The 15,854-nt window shown below is 52.6% G+C and overlaps 2 protein-coding genes across 2 annotated transcripts; both read right to left on the bottom strand.

Annotated features, from left to right (window-relative positions):
- Nucleotides 1-543, bottom strand: LOC139828727 (olfactory receptor 14J1-like). The gene has a single exon (XM_071812866.1). It carries the CDS (start codon nt 541-543, stop codon nt 1-3), a length of 543 nt encoding a protein of 180 aa, XP_071668967.1.
- A 5-nt stretch (nt 544-548) lies between these two features.
- On the bottom strand, nt 549-10,443 carry LOC139828728 (olfactory receptor 14J1-like). The gene is made up of 2 exons (XM_071812867.1): nt 9,883-10,443; nt 549-566 (listed from the first exon to the last, which is right to left on the bottom strand). The coding sequence occupies exons 1-2, from the start codon at nt 10,441-10,443 to the stop codon at nt 549-551; spliced, it is 579 nt and encodes a 192-aa protein (XP_071668968.1).
- Between the last annotated feature and the right edge of the window lie 5,411 nt (nt 10,444-15,854).

Below are 15,854 nucleotides of genomic sequence, written 5' to 3' on the forward strand. Positions count from 1 at the left end.
CTAGAGCTCCTGGTTCCTGATGCTGTAGATGAGGGGGTTAACTGCTGGAGGCACCACCGAGTACAGAACAGACACCACCAGATCCACAGAAGGAGAAGAGATGGAGTTGGGCTTCAGGTGCACAAACATGGCAGTGCTGACAAACAGGGAGACCACGGCCAGGTGAGGGAGGCAGATGGAAAAGGCTTTGTGCCGTCCCTGCTCAGAGGGGATCCTCAGCACGGCCCTGAAGATCTGCACATAGGACAACACAATGAACACAAAACACGAAAATGCTAAACAGGCACTGACCACAAGAAGCCAAACTTCCCTAAGATAGGAGTGTGAGCAGGAGAGCTTGAGGATGTGGGGGATTTCACAGAAGAACTGGCCCAGGGCATTGCCCTTGCACAGTGGCAGTGAAAATGTATTGGCTGTGTGCAGCAGAGCATTGAGAAACCCAGTGGCCCAGGCAGCTGCTGCCATGTGGACACAAGCTCTGCTGCCCAGGAGGGTCCCGTAGTGCAGGGGTTTGCAGATGGCAACGTAGCGGTCGTAGGACATGATGGTTAGCATATAATACTCTCCTGCAATAAAAAGGAGAAACATAAAGACTTGTGCAGCACATCCCAAAACCGAGATGGCTCTGGTATTCCAGAGGGAGTTGGTCAAGGACTTGGGGAGAATAGTAGAGATGCAGCCCAGGTCAAGGAGGGTGAGGTTGAGGAGGAAGAAGTACATGGGGGTGTGGAGGTGCCGGTCACAGGCTATGGTGGTGATGATGAGGCCGTTGCCCAGAAGGGCAGCCAGATAGATGCCCAGGAAGAGCCAGAAGTGCAAGAGCTGCAGCTCCCGTGTGTCTGTGAACAGCAGGAGGACGAACTGGGTGATGGAGCTGCTGTTGGACATTTGCTGCCTCTGGGTATGTGACCTGTCATAGGAGGAAAAGATGAGACTTCTCTGGGAAAAACCAAAGCCGCTTCCAAAACACCCTCCCAGAAAGAGACACTTTTATTTTTCAGGAGAACGTCCTGGCTGGAGCCCTCGTCGGTGCTTGATGAGTGTGCAATGAAGAGCAGGGTCTCTGCCCAGGGGCTCTTGATCAGTCAGCCTGAACCTGTGTGATTGGGTGGGGCAGGGGCCAGTGCTGGGGTTCAGCTGTGTCAGCTGGAACCGCTCCTGGTGCAGAAGGGACTGTCAGCATCTGTACCCCCAGGCCTGAGAAACTGAGTTGGAGAGGTTTGGTGTTTCTACAGCTCCTTCTGCCCTCCCACCCTGGGGAGTGTTCTTGGGTGTCAGAAACGTGCAGCATTTCTGGTGCACTCAGGGAGAACAGAGCGAGTCCTGCGAGACCGGAGGATGCCTGTGGGTCAGTGCAGAGTGAGAGCAGCTGCTCTGTCCCTCTGTCCTGCTCCAGCTGCCCTGGGCTGGCGCCTTTCTGAGATGGAGACTGATCACACTCCCATGTTACCCTGAAAAGCCACCAGGCATTGCTGAGAGCACAGGGATCCACCTCAGAGAGCAACATGCCCAACCTTTCCTAAGGTCTCAGCACCCCACGTTTAGCCCAAGACACACATGGCTCATTCCCCAGCCCCACAGACTGCATTACCCACAGCTCCACAGAGCAGAGCAAAGCTGGGACACATGTTCCCATGGACACACCTGCAGGAAAGGACCCACAAGATCACGCTGTGACTCTGCAGCTGAAACTCCCACCCCCAGAGAGCCTGAGAGCAAGAACAAGATCCCAACAGCAGTGACCCAGAGCAGGGGAGCAAGAAGGACAATGCGGTGAGGGTGGGTGTGAGAGAGGCCAGGGCAGAGGCAGCCGGGCACTCAGACAGCGTCACCCTTCCCCAGCTGTGCAGCCACCTCCCAGACACCAACATTGCCGGGCAGCTGCTCTCAGCCCCTGTGCTCTGCAGAGGAACTGGAGCTCTGGCTGCACAGGAGCTGCTTCATGCCTTGGAGCCCCCGGCCCTGAGGGCAGAGGCTTTGCTGGGTGGGAGAGGAGGCCAGGGGGCTGCTCACAGAAGGGATCTGCACTGCAGGGGATCATAGGCACTTTTCTCTGTTCTCCCTTTCATAACAATTCCGGGTTTAGTTTCCTCCCATTTCTGATCATTTCCCTGCTGCCTGGAGATTCTCCCCCTGGGAGGTGTTTCCCTGTCCATGTCTCTTCCCTGTCAGTGCTCACAGACCCCATCCCAACCTCTGTGCCCTCCCCCTGGCCCTACAGATCCTGCCTGTTCCCAGGGCACTGCCTGGGGGCATCTTCCTGTTTGCAGGCTGGAAAACAGGACAGGTCAGACTAGGCTGACGGGTCCAGCCAAGGTGATGCAGGTGCTGTGCACAGGCAGAGGGGTGGTGAAGGGATGTTATGAGCCTTCTGGCAGATGTGCTGATCACTCAGAGTTGCAGTTCAGGAGTCTCAGTGACTTGTTTAAGCATGAGAGCTCATTTTCATTTTATGTTTTCCTGCACCCCCCACCCCTTGATAGAGGAAAATGAAAAGACAGGCTCAGGAAAGTTCCTTATCTGTCTGGTAATCCTTGCATTGCTCTTCTCCTTGAGTCATCCCCTTAGAAAGATGCTGGGGTTGTTCTGGATCTGTGAGCAGCCCTGACCCACACAGCACCGCAGCAGAAAAGCATTTCCTGCCGTATAGAGTTTACTCCTTTCACCCACATTTTCTCTCCTCAGTATTGTTGGGATCTCCCTGGGCAGGCTGAGCACTGACCCTGGCAGGCGGCAGAGTCCCTGTCCTGGCATAACCCTGTGGTGCAGGGACCCTGCTGTGCAGGACAGCCCTGGGCACCCCTGGGTGCTCACCTGGCTTCACAGCTGTTCAACACTGCCTGACAAGGGCCCCCTCCTTACAGATCTCACCAGCTGTGCCTGTGCCAGTTTTAGGAGATGCCTCCAGGAGCTACAGCTGCATTGCCCTGCACCCAGAGACTTACCATGGCAAGGGCTGCAAAGGTTTCTCCTCCAGTGAGCTCTCAGTCGTCCTCCCAATCCTGACCACCTTTAATCTCTCTCTGCCTTGCTCGTCTCCCTGAGATCCCCAGGCAGAGCCCTCAGCCCTGCTGCGCTGTGCAGAGGAGCTGCTCCTGGGCAGAGCTGTCTCTCTGCAGCGCTGCCGCTTGCCAGGAGCTCCCTCTGTCCCAGGAGCCCAGCCCAGCTCAGCAGCACAGGAGCAGCCCAAGGCACTTTAATGACCCCTCTGGTGTGTTTGGTGCTGAGTCCATGGACCTAGGACCCTGAGGTGGAGTTGATGCAACTTCTCAAGAAGTCAAATTCAGATTCAAACTCCAAAGTTTCTTGTAATGCTAATGGGTCCCCCTGAGGGGCACAATTGAGAAACCATCCCCAGGGTCTGGTTAGAGCAGAAAAATGGAGGCAGAGATGACAGCTCAGGAAAAGCAAAGTAAAGGTCTCTCTAATGCTGAGTAAACCTGGGTGTGTTTCATTAACCAACGGGCCAAGCCTTGACCCCCAGCCCTGGGAAGGCAGATCCTGTACCTCCCACGTTGCACAGGACCCTTCCTGGAACAGTGTGATTTGGGGCTGTGCAGGACCAAGGGCAGGACTCGGGTCCCACACCTCCCAGGTTCTTGGCTGGGGACAAGGAGGCCATGAGGCCCCTGTGCTAGAAGGACAAGGTGTCTCCTCACAGGCATCAGAGGTGGAGACTCCCTTCTTGTGAGAGAACAGCAGGTATGCATGAAGTTCAGCCTGGGGACAGACAATGTCAGCTGAACGTTGAGGAGTCAGCATGAGAGGGCAGAACAACATGGGCAATGTTGTGGTCACTGGACATCAGCTACTGACTCACTGATGAGGAAGAGGAATTAGATGAGGTCTCCTTCAGACAAATGAAAGAAGCCTCATGTTTCCAGGGCCGTGTCATTGTGGCAGACCCGAGATATCCCAATATCTGCAAGGCACCATCATCCAGGAGGGTTTGGAGTTCAATGACACGGGTGACTGAGGAGTCAGTGGGTGAGGTGCCCTGTGGGACTTCACACTTACAAACCACAAAGAGTTGGTCAGGATGGAACAGTCAGGGATGTGAAAGTGAAGCTGAGGCTCCTGGGAGATGATAACAAGGCAAAGAGCAGGATTTCAGGAGAGCAAGCTTTGACCTGCTGAGGGACCTGCTTGGGTCCTATGGGATATGACCTTGGTGTCTGCAGTGCTTTTCTCTCACATCTCCTCCCTCCTCTCCCCCACCTGCTGTTGTGCAGCATTTTTTACCCTTTCTCAAATACAATATCACAGGGGTGCTGCCAGCATCACTGAGTGGCTCAGATTTGGCAAGGAGTGGGTCCATCTTGGAGCCAACTGAAATCGGCTCTATCTGACATTTTCAGTCTCCTGTTGTCTTCTCAGAGACGTGACAACTGTAGCACACCCACACCCACCCCCCGTTCCAAGACTTTGCCATAAACCCAGCACAGGGTGACAGTGCGTTCGATGTTACAAAATAATTGATCGTGAAGAAGAAATTGTAAAGATCTTCTTTCAGCAACGCATGAAAGTCTCCAGTCAATGAGCAGGTTCCTATGGGGAACTGTAATTGCCGTGGCAGTCACTGGCTGCAGGTGCCAACAGTCCAAAGGATCTTGGGCCAAATGCTTAAGAGAGCTGCCTGATGGGCCAACAAGGGTGATGCTCACCTGGATATGGTACCAACGAAGAAGGAAGTGCTGGTGAGGGATGTGAACATGAGTGTCCACCTTGGCTGTTGTGACCAGGACACAGTGGGGTCCCAGGCACCAGAGGGGAGGGAGGAAGACCAGCAGCAGAGCACAGGCTGGGGGGCTCCAGAGGAGAACACTTTGACATACTGGGGGATGACAGGTAGAGGTGGTGATGTGGTAAAGTCATGGAGGGTGAAGGAGCTCAGGAAATCTGATCAGCCTTATAGGACAGGCTGCTCCAAGCACAAGAATGATCCCTCCGAGTACCCATAAAAAGAAGCATTTATCTTGTGAGGCTGCTTCTCTGAACTGATGGAGCTCCAGGGCACAAAGGCAGCACACAGGAGGTGGAAGCAGGGGAAGCTGCAAAGGAGGAATTTAGAAACCTTGGTCACAGATGCAGAGATGATTCCAAAGTTGCCCTGGACTTGATACCTAAAGGGGAGGCTGAGGGCAGCAAGATGAGCTGATACAGCTTCCTTACAAAAAAAAAAAAAAAAAGAATAGACAGGGCGATCATGGGCCTGCTGGTGAACTTCATACGAGTATAATCAGACAGGACTGAGGTTCTCCATGGCTTCTTTGCCTCCACCTTCAGCAGCAAGGTCTCCTGCGACTTTGTTCCTGAAGGCGGGAGTCTGGAGAACACCCAGCAGTGGATGGGGCTCAAGTCAGGGGTTACTCAGACACCATTAAAGAACAGGAGATGGGTCATTTGACCAGCTCCCTGAACACAAATATCGCTGTGTTATGGCACCTGAAATTCCCAGGTACAACCACCTCTTGGTCCAGAGGAGTATGATTCCTCTTGAGCTGTTCTGGCCTGTCTCCTGTCTCAAGTACTGCATCAGGTACTCACCTTACAGTCATATTGTTTTGTCTTCATCAGTAAATGCTCCAGATCAATAAAAATTGGAGATTGCTGATACCAACTCTTCCAGAAATGTGGCCGAGGGAGAGGGGGGAAGGAAATAGAAGAAATACTGCTTTATTGCTCTTTTTTATGGACATGCTCTCTGTTTGGCTCTTCCTGAAATCTCTCTAATCATCCACACCAGACTCGAAGCCTCTAGGAAAATGCTGCACAGAGCCTTGGCTTGTAAGAGCATTTTTGATATTAATGAGCCCTCTGCTGCCATGATCCTGAACTGCAGCTACTGAAAGAATGAACAAACCCCTAATGAAGTGAAAGGCAGAAGCAAAACCCAATAGGGTGTTTGGGACCCCATGAAGGGACCCACCAGGATCATGGAGTCCAACTCCTGTCCCTGCACAGGACACCCCACAGGTCACCCCGTGTGTCTGAGGACGTTGTCCAGTCTCTTCCTGAACACTGTCAGGTTGGGGCCGTGACACCTCCCTGGGAGCCTGTTCAGTGTCCAGCACCTCTGGGTGAAGAACCTTTTCCTCATGTACAACTGACCCTCCCCTGGCACGTCTCTCTTCCTTTCCCTTGGGTGCTGTCATTGGTCCCCTGAGTGAAGAGATCAGTACCTTCCCTTCCTTCTCACCTCGTGAGGAAGCTGTAGCCACCATGAGGTCACCTTTTAGTCTTCTCTTCAGCTCTGATGCTGAGAAACCCCCTGGTTTGCTTTCTGACGCAGAAAGGAGAAGCCATGACCTCCAGGCTCTTTCCCTGCAGACAGAAAACACCCATCTGGCTTCCCCACCTGCTCTCACCCCAGCATTTCTGCACCTTCACTGCTGTGTCTGCACCCTCACTGGCTGCTCTTTGGAACACAAAACATGGGCTGATCCAGCTCCCTCTGGGTGACCTTTTGCACCGTAGCACTGCCCTTCCTCCTGATACCCAGTCCTCACCTTCCAAGTTGCACTTTCTGACTTTTTTTTCCCGTCTTCTGCTTTTTCCTATTATCAAGGAAAGCTCAACCATCTCATAAGCTTCCCTTCATGCAGGTAACCCAACCCATTAGGCTCCTTGAGGTCTTTTACTTGATGCAAGACAAGTAACCTCACCATGATCTTTTAAATCCCAGGATTGCTGCTGGTCTTTCAGCTTCTCTCATAGACACGACCGTGTCCCTGCTGCTGTCCCTTCATGTTCTCAGGTGGGATGGACATGACAACCCATCTCCAAGGGCTCTTCCTGGGTAGGACCTGTGTGTACTCAGGCAGAGATACCTTCCCAGCTCTATTCCTGTTTCCGCGCTGTCACCTCCAGAGACAGAACTGATCTCACTGTCCCCTTCACAGTCAAAGTCCTCCAACTCAGTTATGAGTGTCGGAGACACAAGTGACCTCATAATCCCATACCCATCCATCACCCTCCTTATAACTCATGGCCTGACTAGATAAAAGTATGCTTGTTTTATCAAATTGATCAAATCTATTTCCTACTAAAGATCTGAGAGGAGAAGCATTCTTTACAGCAAGGTGAAATGTTGACAGCTTCTCTATGTCCTCCCATGCTTCTCTTACTTTTTGGTTATTTTCCTTTTTCCGGGTTGCTACTTGTGAATTCTCTACCCAAAGTGAAAAGCCAATCCCACACCCAGAAATGAGATATTGTTTATTACAGAGTTCTGCAAGTCTGGATGCTGGAATAAAGACAGCACAACAGATAGAGAACGAACATCTATTATATACAAATATTATCCCTTCATTCAGACCCTCCCAGCAGTCCTAAAGAGCCAAGTGTTTACACATTGACATATTGGTTACATAATAATTTTATCACCACACATGCTTGTTGAGGAAGGGTCCCGGGCTGAGCCTGGAGCTCCCATCCTAGGGATGTGTATTTTACTATTATAAGGAGCATATAAGGAACAAAGTTCAGCTAAAGGACCCTTTATGTAACAGTCTTGAGACAGATGTTGAAACAAGACTCAACTAATTGTGCAGGCTCCAGAGTAGACAGTACTCTTTGCAGGTTCTGATTAGGTGTTTTAAAAGTCACTTTTACCTTTGTTATAGGAGCAGACTGACCAAAACTGAGAGGATTTACATATTTTAGGTTAGCAATTGCAGGCAGAGTTCATTCTTTTAACTGGTAAGGACTACATATTCTGTCTTTAAATACCTCTCCAAGGTAAAGATTCATTGAACCGTAGAATAACTCAGGTTTGAAGAGAGCCCTGAACATCATCTTGTCTCACTCTCCTGCTCAAGGCAGGGTCCACCAGGTGAGGTTGTTCTAGGCCTCTGTCCAGCTTTGCATCATCCACAAAGGAGCTGAAAATGTGCTCCATGACACGATGAAGTGGCAGAATAAAGACATTCAACAGTGTTGGCCCCAGTACTTATCACTGAGGGATGCCACTAGAAACCGACTAAACACAGGACTTTGTACCACTGATGGTATTTGGGCTTGGTCATCCAGCCAACTTCCCACCCATCACAACATCCGCATCTTTATCCCAGATCTCCCCAAGCTGCTCTAAGGCCACCGCAGGAGACCATGTCTGGGGCCTTGCAAAACTCCATGTACACAACATGCCTTTCTTTCCCCTGCCCGTCTGGGTTCAGCAATCCCTTCCTTGTCCTACAACTGCCTGGACATGGCTGCAGTAGAATGTGACTCGTCACCCTCCCAGCGACAGACGTAGGCTGAGCAGCCTGTCATTCTCCCAGTTCTCCTTCCTGCCATTCCTGAAGATGGGTTTGACATCTGATTTTCTGAGGGACCTCTGATCCTCTCTGATTATTTTTGTACTTTTGAGAACACAATCCAGGATTTCCCACAGAGAAAGAGGAGCAGGTGTAGGACTGTGTAGAACAGCATGGCATGAAGATGGCAAAGGTGATACAGCAATCAGGGACACTTGCAATGAGCCTGTCCAAGGCAGTTGAGATGAATCTCACTGTGCCACTGGGGTTTGTCCCTGGAGTCACACACAGAAATATCAGGGTTCTGTCAGGTGTCCACATCTGAGCTGGCCTCATGGATTCTTAAAACACATTGAGATATTCAGGGACAGACACTTTTCCTTTTATGCACAAAGGCGGAGTCACAGTGTCCCTCTGCGCTCCTGTTCCTATTCCCAAAGGATGGGAGGCACCTCAGCCCTATGGTGTGTCACCATGTTCTACATTTATCTTTGATGTCCCTCATCATCAGGAATGGACATTGGCTCAAGGAAGCACATCCATGTGCTGCATTCTGGTGGTTTCCTATGACATATTAGTCTCAACATGATGTTGACTTCAATAAATCTGTATCACAGGCCTTCATGGAACCACAAGGAATAGTTGATGGTGTTTGTACTGACTTGGGTTCATATCGCCTCACTTACATGATGTGCATGCTCAGATCTCATCTGTACAATGCAAACATGGACCTCTGACCTATTCATTCAGTGTAATTCCATGGAGGGACAAAGAACTCTGAGCTGGGGTGAGAGGCCAGTGCTGGAAATGGTGGTTGTGAGGGGCCAGCCCATGACAATTGCCCTGGGAGTCCAGTGCACAGGGGCACAGCCCAGCCCCTGCTCTGCTGGTCCTGCAGGTCTCTGGCAGGAGGCCTGGCTGTGAGAGGACACTGCTGAGTGCCAGCCCTGCACACACACACTGTTCAGCGGAGCCCCGGGGTTTGTACCTGTGGCCACTTCTGTGGGCATGTTCTTGAGAGAAGGTTTCTAAGAAGACCTAAACCTTCAGGCCCTGCCCCGAGGAGATCACCTTTCTATCTGGAAAGGCTGTTGTGAGCCCAGCTCTGTCACAGCAGTGCCCATTGCCTGTCCCTGCCTGCGCTCACAGCACTGACACACAGCAGGACGGGGACCAAGCTGCCAGAGCACTCAGGCCTTGCACCAACACAAGGGATGAGAAGGAGAGTGTGGGAGTGGAACCAGAACAGCTCTGGAAGAACAAGTGCTGGTGCTCCCTGGCAGTGCTGCCATGCTGGACTCTTTTCCCTTCTACCCATGCACACAGGAACTGTCCCTGCAGCTCCAAAATAGTCCTGCAGGAGGGACACAGTGAAAAACAAGTCACTATACGAACCTTTATTTTGTTTAAACAAAAGGAGAGCACGGCTCCTCATTTATACAGCCAGTGGTTATAAAAAAAAGCAGACAGAGAATTGGAAAGGGGCTGAAAACATTCTAACAATAAAAAACCAACACACCAAAACAGAAAATCCAGATGACAGGCTGAGCCTGTAATAAGTCACTTTAAAACTCCTATGCAGAAGCAGAGAGGCAGTTTATTGCTCCAGAAAACACTTATATACGAGTTTGCACAGGGCATCCTTGAGCTCCTGGTTCCTCATGCTGTAGATGAGGGGGTTCACTGCTGGAGGTAACACTGAGTACAGAACAGACACCACCAGATCCAGGGATGAGGAGGAGACAGAGGGGGGCTTCAGGTGAGCAAATATGCCAGTGCTGACAAACAAGGAGACCACGGCCAGGTGAGGGAGGCAGGTGGAAAAGGCTTTGTGCCGTCCCTGCTCAGAGGGGATCCTCAGCACGGCCCTGAAGATCTGCACATAGGACACCACAATGAAAATGAAACACATGAAAGCTAAACAGCAACTGACCAGAAGAAGCCCAAGTTCCCTGAGGTAGGTGTCTGAGCAGGAGAGCTTGAGCATCTGTGGGATTTCACAGAAGAACTGGCCCAGGGCATTGCCCTTGCACAGGGGCAGTGAAAATGTATTGGCCGTGTGCAGCAGAGCATTGAGAAACCCAGTGGCCCAGGCAGCTGCTGCCATGTGGACACAAGCTCTGCTGCCCAGGAGGGTCCCGTAGTGCAGGGGTTTGCAAATGGCAACGTAGCGGTCGTAGGACATGATGGTGAGAAGAGAATATTCCGCTGTAGCACAGAACATGAGAAAAAAAAGCTGGGCACCACATCCTGTGTATGAGATGGCCCTGGTGTCCCACAGAGAGTTGGCCATGGACTTGGGGCCAATGGTGGAGATGAAGCCCAGGTCAAGGAGGGCGAGGTTGAGCAGGAAGAAGTACATGGGGGTGTGGAGGTGCTGGTCACAGGCTATGGTGGTGATGATGAGGCCGTTGCCCAGGAGGGCAGCCAGGTAGATGCCCAGGAAGAGCCAGAAGTGCAAGAGCTGCAGCTCCCGTGTGTCTGTGAACGGCAGGAGGAGGAACTGGGTGATGGAGCTGCTGTTGGACATTTGCTGCCTCTCGACATAGGACACTGACCAAAGAAGAAAAGGCAGTGACAAGTTAGGGGAGACTTCTCTGAGCAAAATCAAAGCTATTTCTCATACACCCTCCCCTGTTCCACACCCCCTTGTCCTTTCCCAGACCTTCCTCCAGCTCCGTGTCTGAGCCCTGGGTGGTGCTGCCTGGAGGTGCCGTGAGGAGCAGGGCCTGTGCCCACTGGCTGCCGAGGAGTCAGCCCTGCTCTGCACCAGGGGGCATGGGAACGGGGGACAGGGGACAGTCCTGGGATTCAGCTTTGTCACATGGAACCAAAACAAGTCTCATACTTTCCTAAAAAGCATTTTCTCAGTTGCAGCACCTCTGCACTTCTCCGAGGGGCTTTCAGATAACACACAGATGATATAGGACAGGTTTCCATCCTGGAGGGAAGCTCGCAGCTTGGAAGAAAACCTCAACGAGACAGACAAGGGTCCTAATGATGGCATTTGACTGGGGGACACTCAGCTCACTCCCCAGCCCCACAGCCTGCATTGCCCACAGCCCAGAGGGCAGAGGAAAGCTGGGACACGTGTTCCCATGGACACAGCTGCAGGAAAGGACCCACAAGATCAGGCTGTGACTCTGCAGCTGAAACTCCCATCCCCAGGGAGCCTGGGAGCAAGAACAAGATCCCAACAGCAGTGACCCAGAGCAGGGGAGCAAGAAGGACAATGCGGTGAGGGTGGGTGTGAGAGAGGCCAGGGCAGAGGCAGCCGGGCACTCTGACAGCGTCACCCTTCCCCAGCTGTGCAGCCACCTCCCAGACACCAACATTGCCGGGCAGCTGCTCTCAGCCCCTGTGCTCTGCAGAGGAACTGGAGCTCTGGCTGCACAGGAGCTGCTTCATGCCTTGGAGCCCCCGGCCCTGAGGGCAGAGGCTTTGCTGGGTGGGACAGGAGGCCAGGGGGCTGCTCACAGGAGGGATCTGCACTGCAGGGGATCACAGGGACTTTTCTCTGTTTTCCCTCCCATAACAATTCCGGGTTTAATTTCCTCCCATTTCTGATCATTTCCCTGGTGCCTGGAGATTCTCCCCCTGGGAGGTGTTTCCCTGTCCATGTCTCTTCCCTGTCAGTGCTCACAGACCCCATCCCAACCTCTGTGCCCTCCCCCTGGCCCTACAGATCCTGCCTGTTCCCAGGGCACTGCCTGGGGGCATCTTGCTGTTTGCAGGTTGGAAAACAGGACAGGTCAGACTAGGCTGAGGGGTCCAGCCAAGGTGATGCAGGTGCTGTGCACAGGCAGAGGGGTGGTGAAGGGATGTTATGAGCCTTCTGGCAGATGTGCTGATCACTCAGAGTTGCAGTTCAGGAGTCTCAGTGACTTGTTTAAGCATGAGAGCTCATTTTCATTTTACCCTTTCCTGCATCCCCCACCCATTGGGATGGGAAACTGAAAAGACAGGCTCAGGAAAGCTCCTTTTCTGTCTGGTAATCCTTGCATTGATCTTGTCCTTGAGTCGTCCCCTTGGAAAAATGCTGGGGTTGATCTCGATCTGTGAGCAGCCCTGACCTACACAGCACCACAGCAGAAAAACATTTCCTGCCCTATAGAGTTTGCTCCTTTCACCCACATTTTCTCTCCTCAGTATTGTTGTTATCTCCCCAGGCATGCTGAGCGCTGACCCTGGCAGGCGGCAGAGTCCCTGTCCTGGCATAACCCTGGGGTGCAGGGACCCTGCTGTGCAGGACAGCCCTGGGCACCCCTGGGTGCTCACCCAGCTTCACAGCTGTTCAACATTGCCTGACAAGAGTCCCTTCCTTACAGATCCCACCAGCTGTGCCTGTGCCAGTTTTAGGAGATGCCTCCAGGAGCTACAGCTGCATTGCCCTGCACCCAGAGACTTACCACGGCAAGGGCTGCAAAGGTTTCTCCTCCAGTTAGCTCTCAGTCATCCTCCCCATCCTGACCACCTTTAATCTCTCTCTGCCTTGCTCGTCTCCCTGAGATCCCCAGGCAGAGCCCTCAGCCCTGCTGCGCTGTGCAGAGGAGCTGCTCCTGGGCAGAGCTGTCTCTCTGCAGCGCTGCCGCTTGCCAGGAACTCCCTCTGTCCCAGGAGCCCAGCCCAGCTCAGCAGCACAGGAGCAGCCCAAGGCAATTTAATGACCCCTCTGGTGGCTTTGGACCTCAGTCTCTGGAGGAATTTGAGGATGAGAAACTCACACCTAAACTTCAAAGTTTCTTGTAATGTTAATGAAGCCACTGAGGGACACAACTGAGAAACCATCCCCAGGGTCTGTTTGGACAGAAAACTTGAAGCAGAACAAAGGGTAAGCAAGTGAAAGGTGGTTCTGATGCTGAATAAACCTCAATGTGTTTCATTAACCAAAGAACCAATCCCTGACCCCCAGCCCTGGGAAGTCAGATCCTGTTCCTCCCACGTTGCTCAGGGCCCTTCCTGGACAGTGTGATGCGGGGCTGTGCAAGGCCAAGGGCAGGACTATGGTCCCACACCTCCCAGGCTCCTGGCTGGGGACAAGGAGGCCATGAGGCCCCTGTGCTGGAAGGACAAGGTGTCTCCTCACAGGCATCAGAGGTGCAGACAACAACCATAGCCAAGGGGAGAAGGAGCTCATGTCTGGTGGGGCTTTCAGCCTCTTTACATCCCTTGATCATCTCCACCACAGCCTGTCCTGTGCTGTGGCATCCCCTGCACCTCTTTCCCTGCAGGCTGCAGACATCCCCCCTGCTGCCCCACCTTGCTCTTGTCTGAGCATCTTCCTCCCTTTGCTGAGCTCTCTGCATCCTCCCAGCTGTTCCTTGAAGCACAAAGCCTTGGGCTGATGCAGACTCCCTCTGCTGACCTGCTCCACCACAGCACTGCCCTTCCAGTCACATTCCTTCCTGCTCATGTCCAGCCTGGACCTCCCCAGCTGCACTTTGGGCCATTATTTCTTTTTCATGCTCTTTCCCACTATGCAGAAAACCTCCACCACCTCTGAAACCACCCTTCAAGCACTCTCAGGCTACTCCTGCACTGCTGCAGCCTCCCCAGCGCTGCTGGGCCAAAGCAGCCCAGGTCCCTCAGCATCCCACACCATGTGCACAAGGTGCTGAACCTGCCTTGGCAGAGCCCTGCACTCTCCAGTTCCTCCCTGCTTCTCCAGACTGGGAAGCCGCACACTGGCACACCCCCGTGTGTGTGGGGTCACACCAGTGCTGAACTGAATGGGATGAGAACTCCAGGTGTCTGGGTCCCCACGCTCCTCCTCATGCAGCCCCGTGTGCAGCTGCCTTGTTCATGGTGAGCGTGCACCACGGGCTGGTGTGGGGACCTTGGAGTGCCCAGGCCCTTCTCCTCAGGGTCACTGCTCAGTGAGTCAGGTCCTGCTCTGTCCTAATGCAGGACGTTGTTTTCCTGCCCTGATAAAAAAATGGACGCTTCATCCTGAGAAACTTCAGAAATCTGTAATGGTGGAACCCCAAATTTTCTCAAGGTCTGGACTCTCCATTTGCTGCAGCTGCAGCCCCTCCACTTAGGGGTCAGTATAAATACCATCTCCCAGAGATACTGTGGGGTCTTGGGGGTCTGATACTCATAATGCCTGGGGTCTGGAGCTTCTGAAGTTTCCTTTTGTGCAGTAGGAATGGGTGGAGCTCTGCCTGGGGACAGACAATATCAGCCTAAGGTTTTGTCAGCATGAGAGGGCAGAACAGCATGGGCAGTGTTGTGGTGCCTGGACATCAGCTACAGACTCACTGATCAGGTAGAAGAATTATATGAGGCCTCCTTCAGACAAATGAAAGAAGCCTCCTGTTTCCAGGGCAGTGTCCTCATAGCAGACCTGAGATATCCCAATATCTGCAAGGCACCAGCCATCCAGGAGGGGTTGTAGCTCATTGACAACATCTTCCTGACACGGGTGACTGAGGGGTCAGTGGGGTGAGGTGCCCCGTGAGACTTTACACTTACAAACCACAAAGAGTTGGTCAGGATGGAACAGTCAGGGATGGGAAAGTGGAGCTGAGGCTCCTGGGAGATGATCACAAGGCCAAGAGCAGGATTTCAGGAGAGCAAGCTTTGGCCTGCTGAGGGACCTGCTTGGGTCCTATGGGATATGACCTTGGTGTCTGCAGTGCTTTTCTCTCACATTTCCTCCCTCCTCTCTCCCACCTGCTGTTGTGCAGCGTTTTTTACCCTTTCTCAAACGCAATATCACAGAGGTGCTGCCGGCATCACTGAGTGGCTCAGATTTGGCAGGAGTGGGTCCATCTTGGAGCAGCTGAAATGGGCTCTGTGTGACATTGGTCAAACTCCTGTTGTCTTCTTAGAGAGGTGACAACTGTAGCATACTCACACTCACCCCCATTCCAAGATTTTGCCATGTAAACCCATTAGAGGGTCACAACGTGTTGGGTGTTGTGAACTACTTGATACTGGAGAAGAAATGGAAAACAACTTCTGTCAGCAAGGCAAGTAAGTCGCCAGTCAATGAGCAGATTCCTGTGGGGAACTGTAATTGCCCTGACATTCATTTGCCAGACAAAGTGGCAGGTGCTAACAGTCCAGAGGATCTTGGGCCAACTGCTTAAGAGAGATGCCTGATGGGCCAACAAGGGTGATGCTCACCTGGATCTGGAACTGGCAAAAAAAGAAAGGCTGGTGAGGGATGTGAACATCAGTGTCCACCTTGGCTGTTGTGACCAGGAAATAGTGGGGTCCCAGGCAGCAGAGGGGAGGGAGGGAGGCCAGCAGCAGAGCACAGGCTGGTGGGCTCCAGAGGAGAAGACTTTGACGTACTGGGGAATGGTGGGCGATGTGGTGACATGGAAGTCGGTCTGAAGGGTGAAGGAGCTCAGGAAATGTGAGAAGCCTTACAGGACAGGCTGCTCCAAGCACAAGAATGATCTCTCCAAGTACCCATGAAAAGAAGCATTTATCTCATGAGGCTGCTTGTCTGAACTGATGGAACTTCAGGGCAAAAAGGCAGCACCCAGGAGGTGGAAGCAGGGGAAGCTGCAAAGGAGGAATTTAGAAACCTTTTCCATGGATGTGGGGATGATGACAAAGCTGCCTCGGACTTAATCCCAGAAG

Source organism: Patagioenas fasciata, chromosome 10 (genome assembly GCF_037038585.1).
Source record: "Patagioenas fasciata isolate bPatFas1 chromosome 10, bPatFas1.hap1, whole genome shotgun sequence".
Taxonomy (NCBI): Eukaryota; Metazoa; Chordata; class Aves; order Columbiformes; family Columbidae; genus Patagioenas; species Patagioenas fasciata.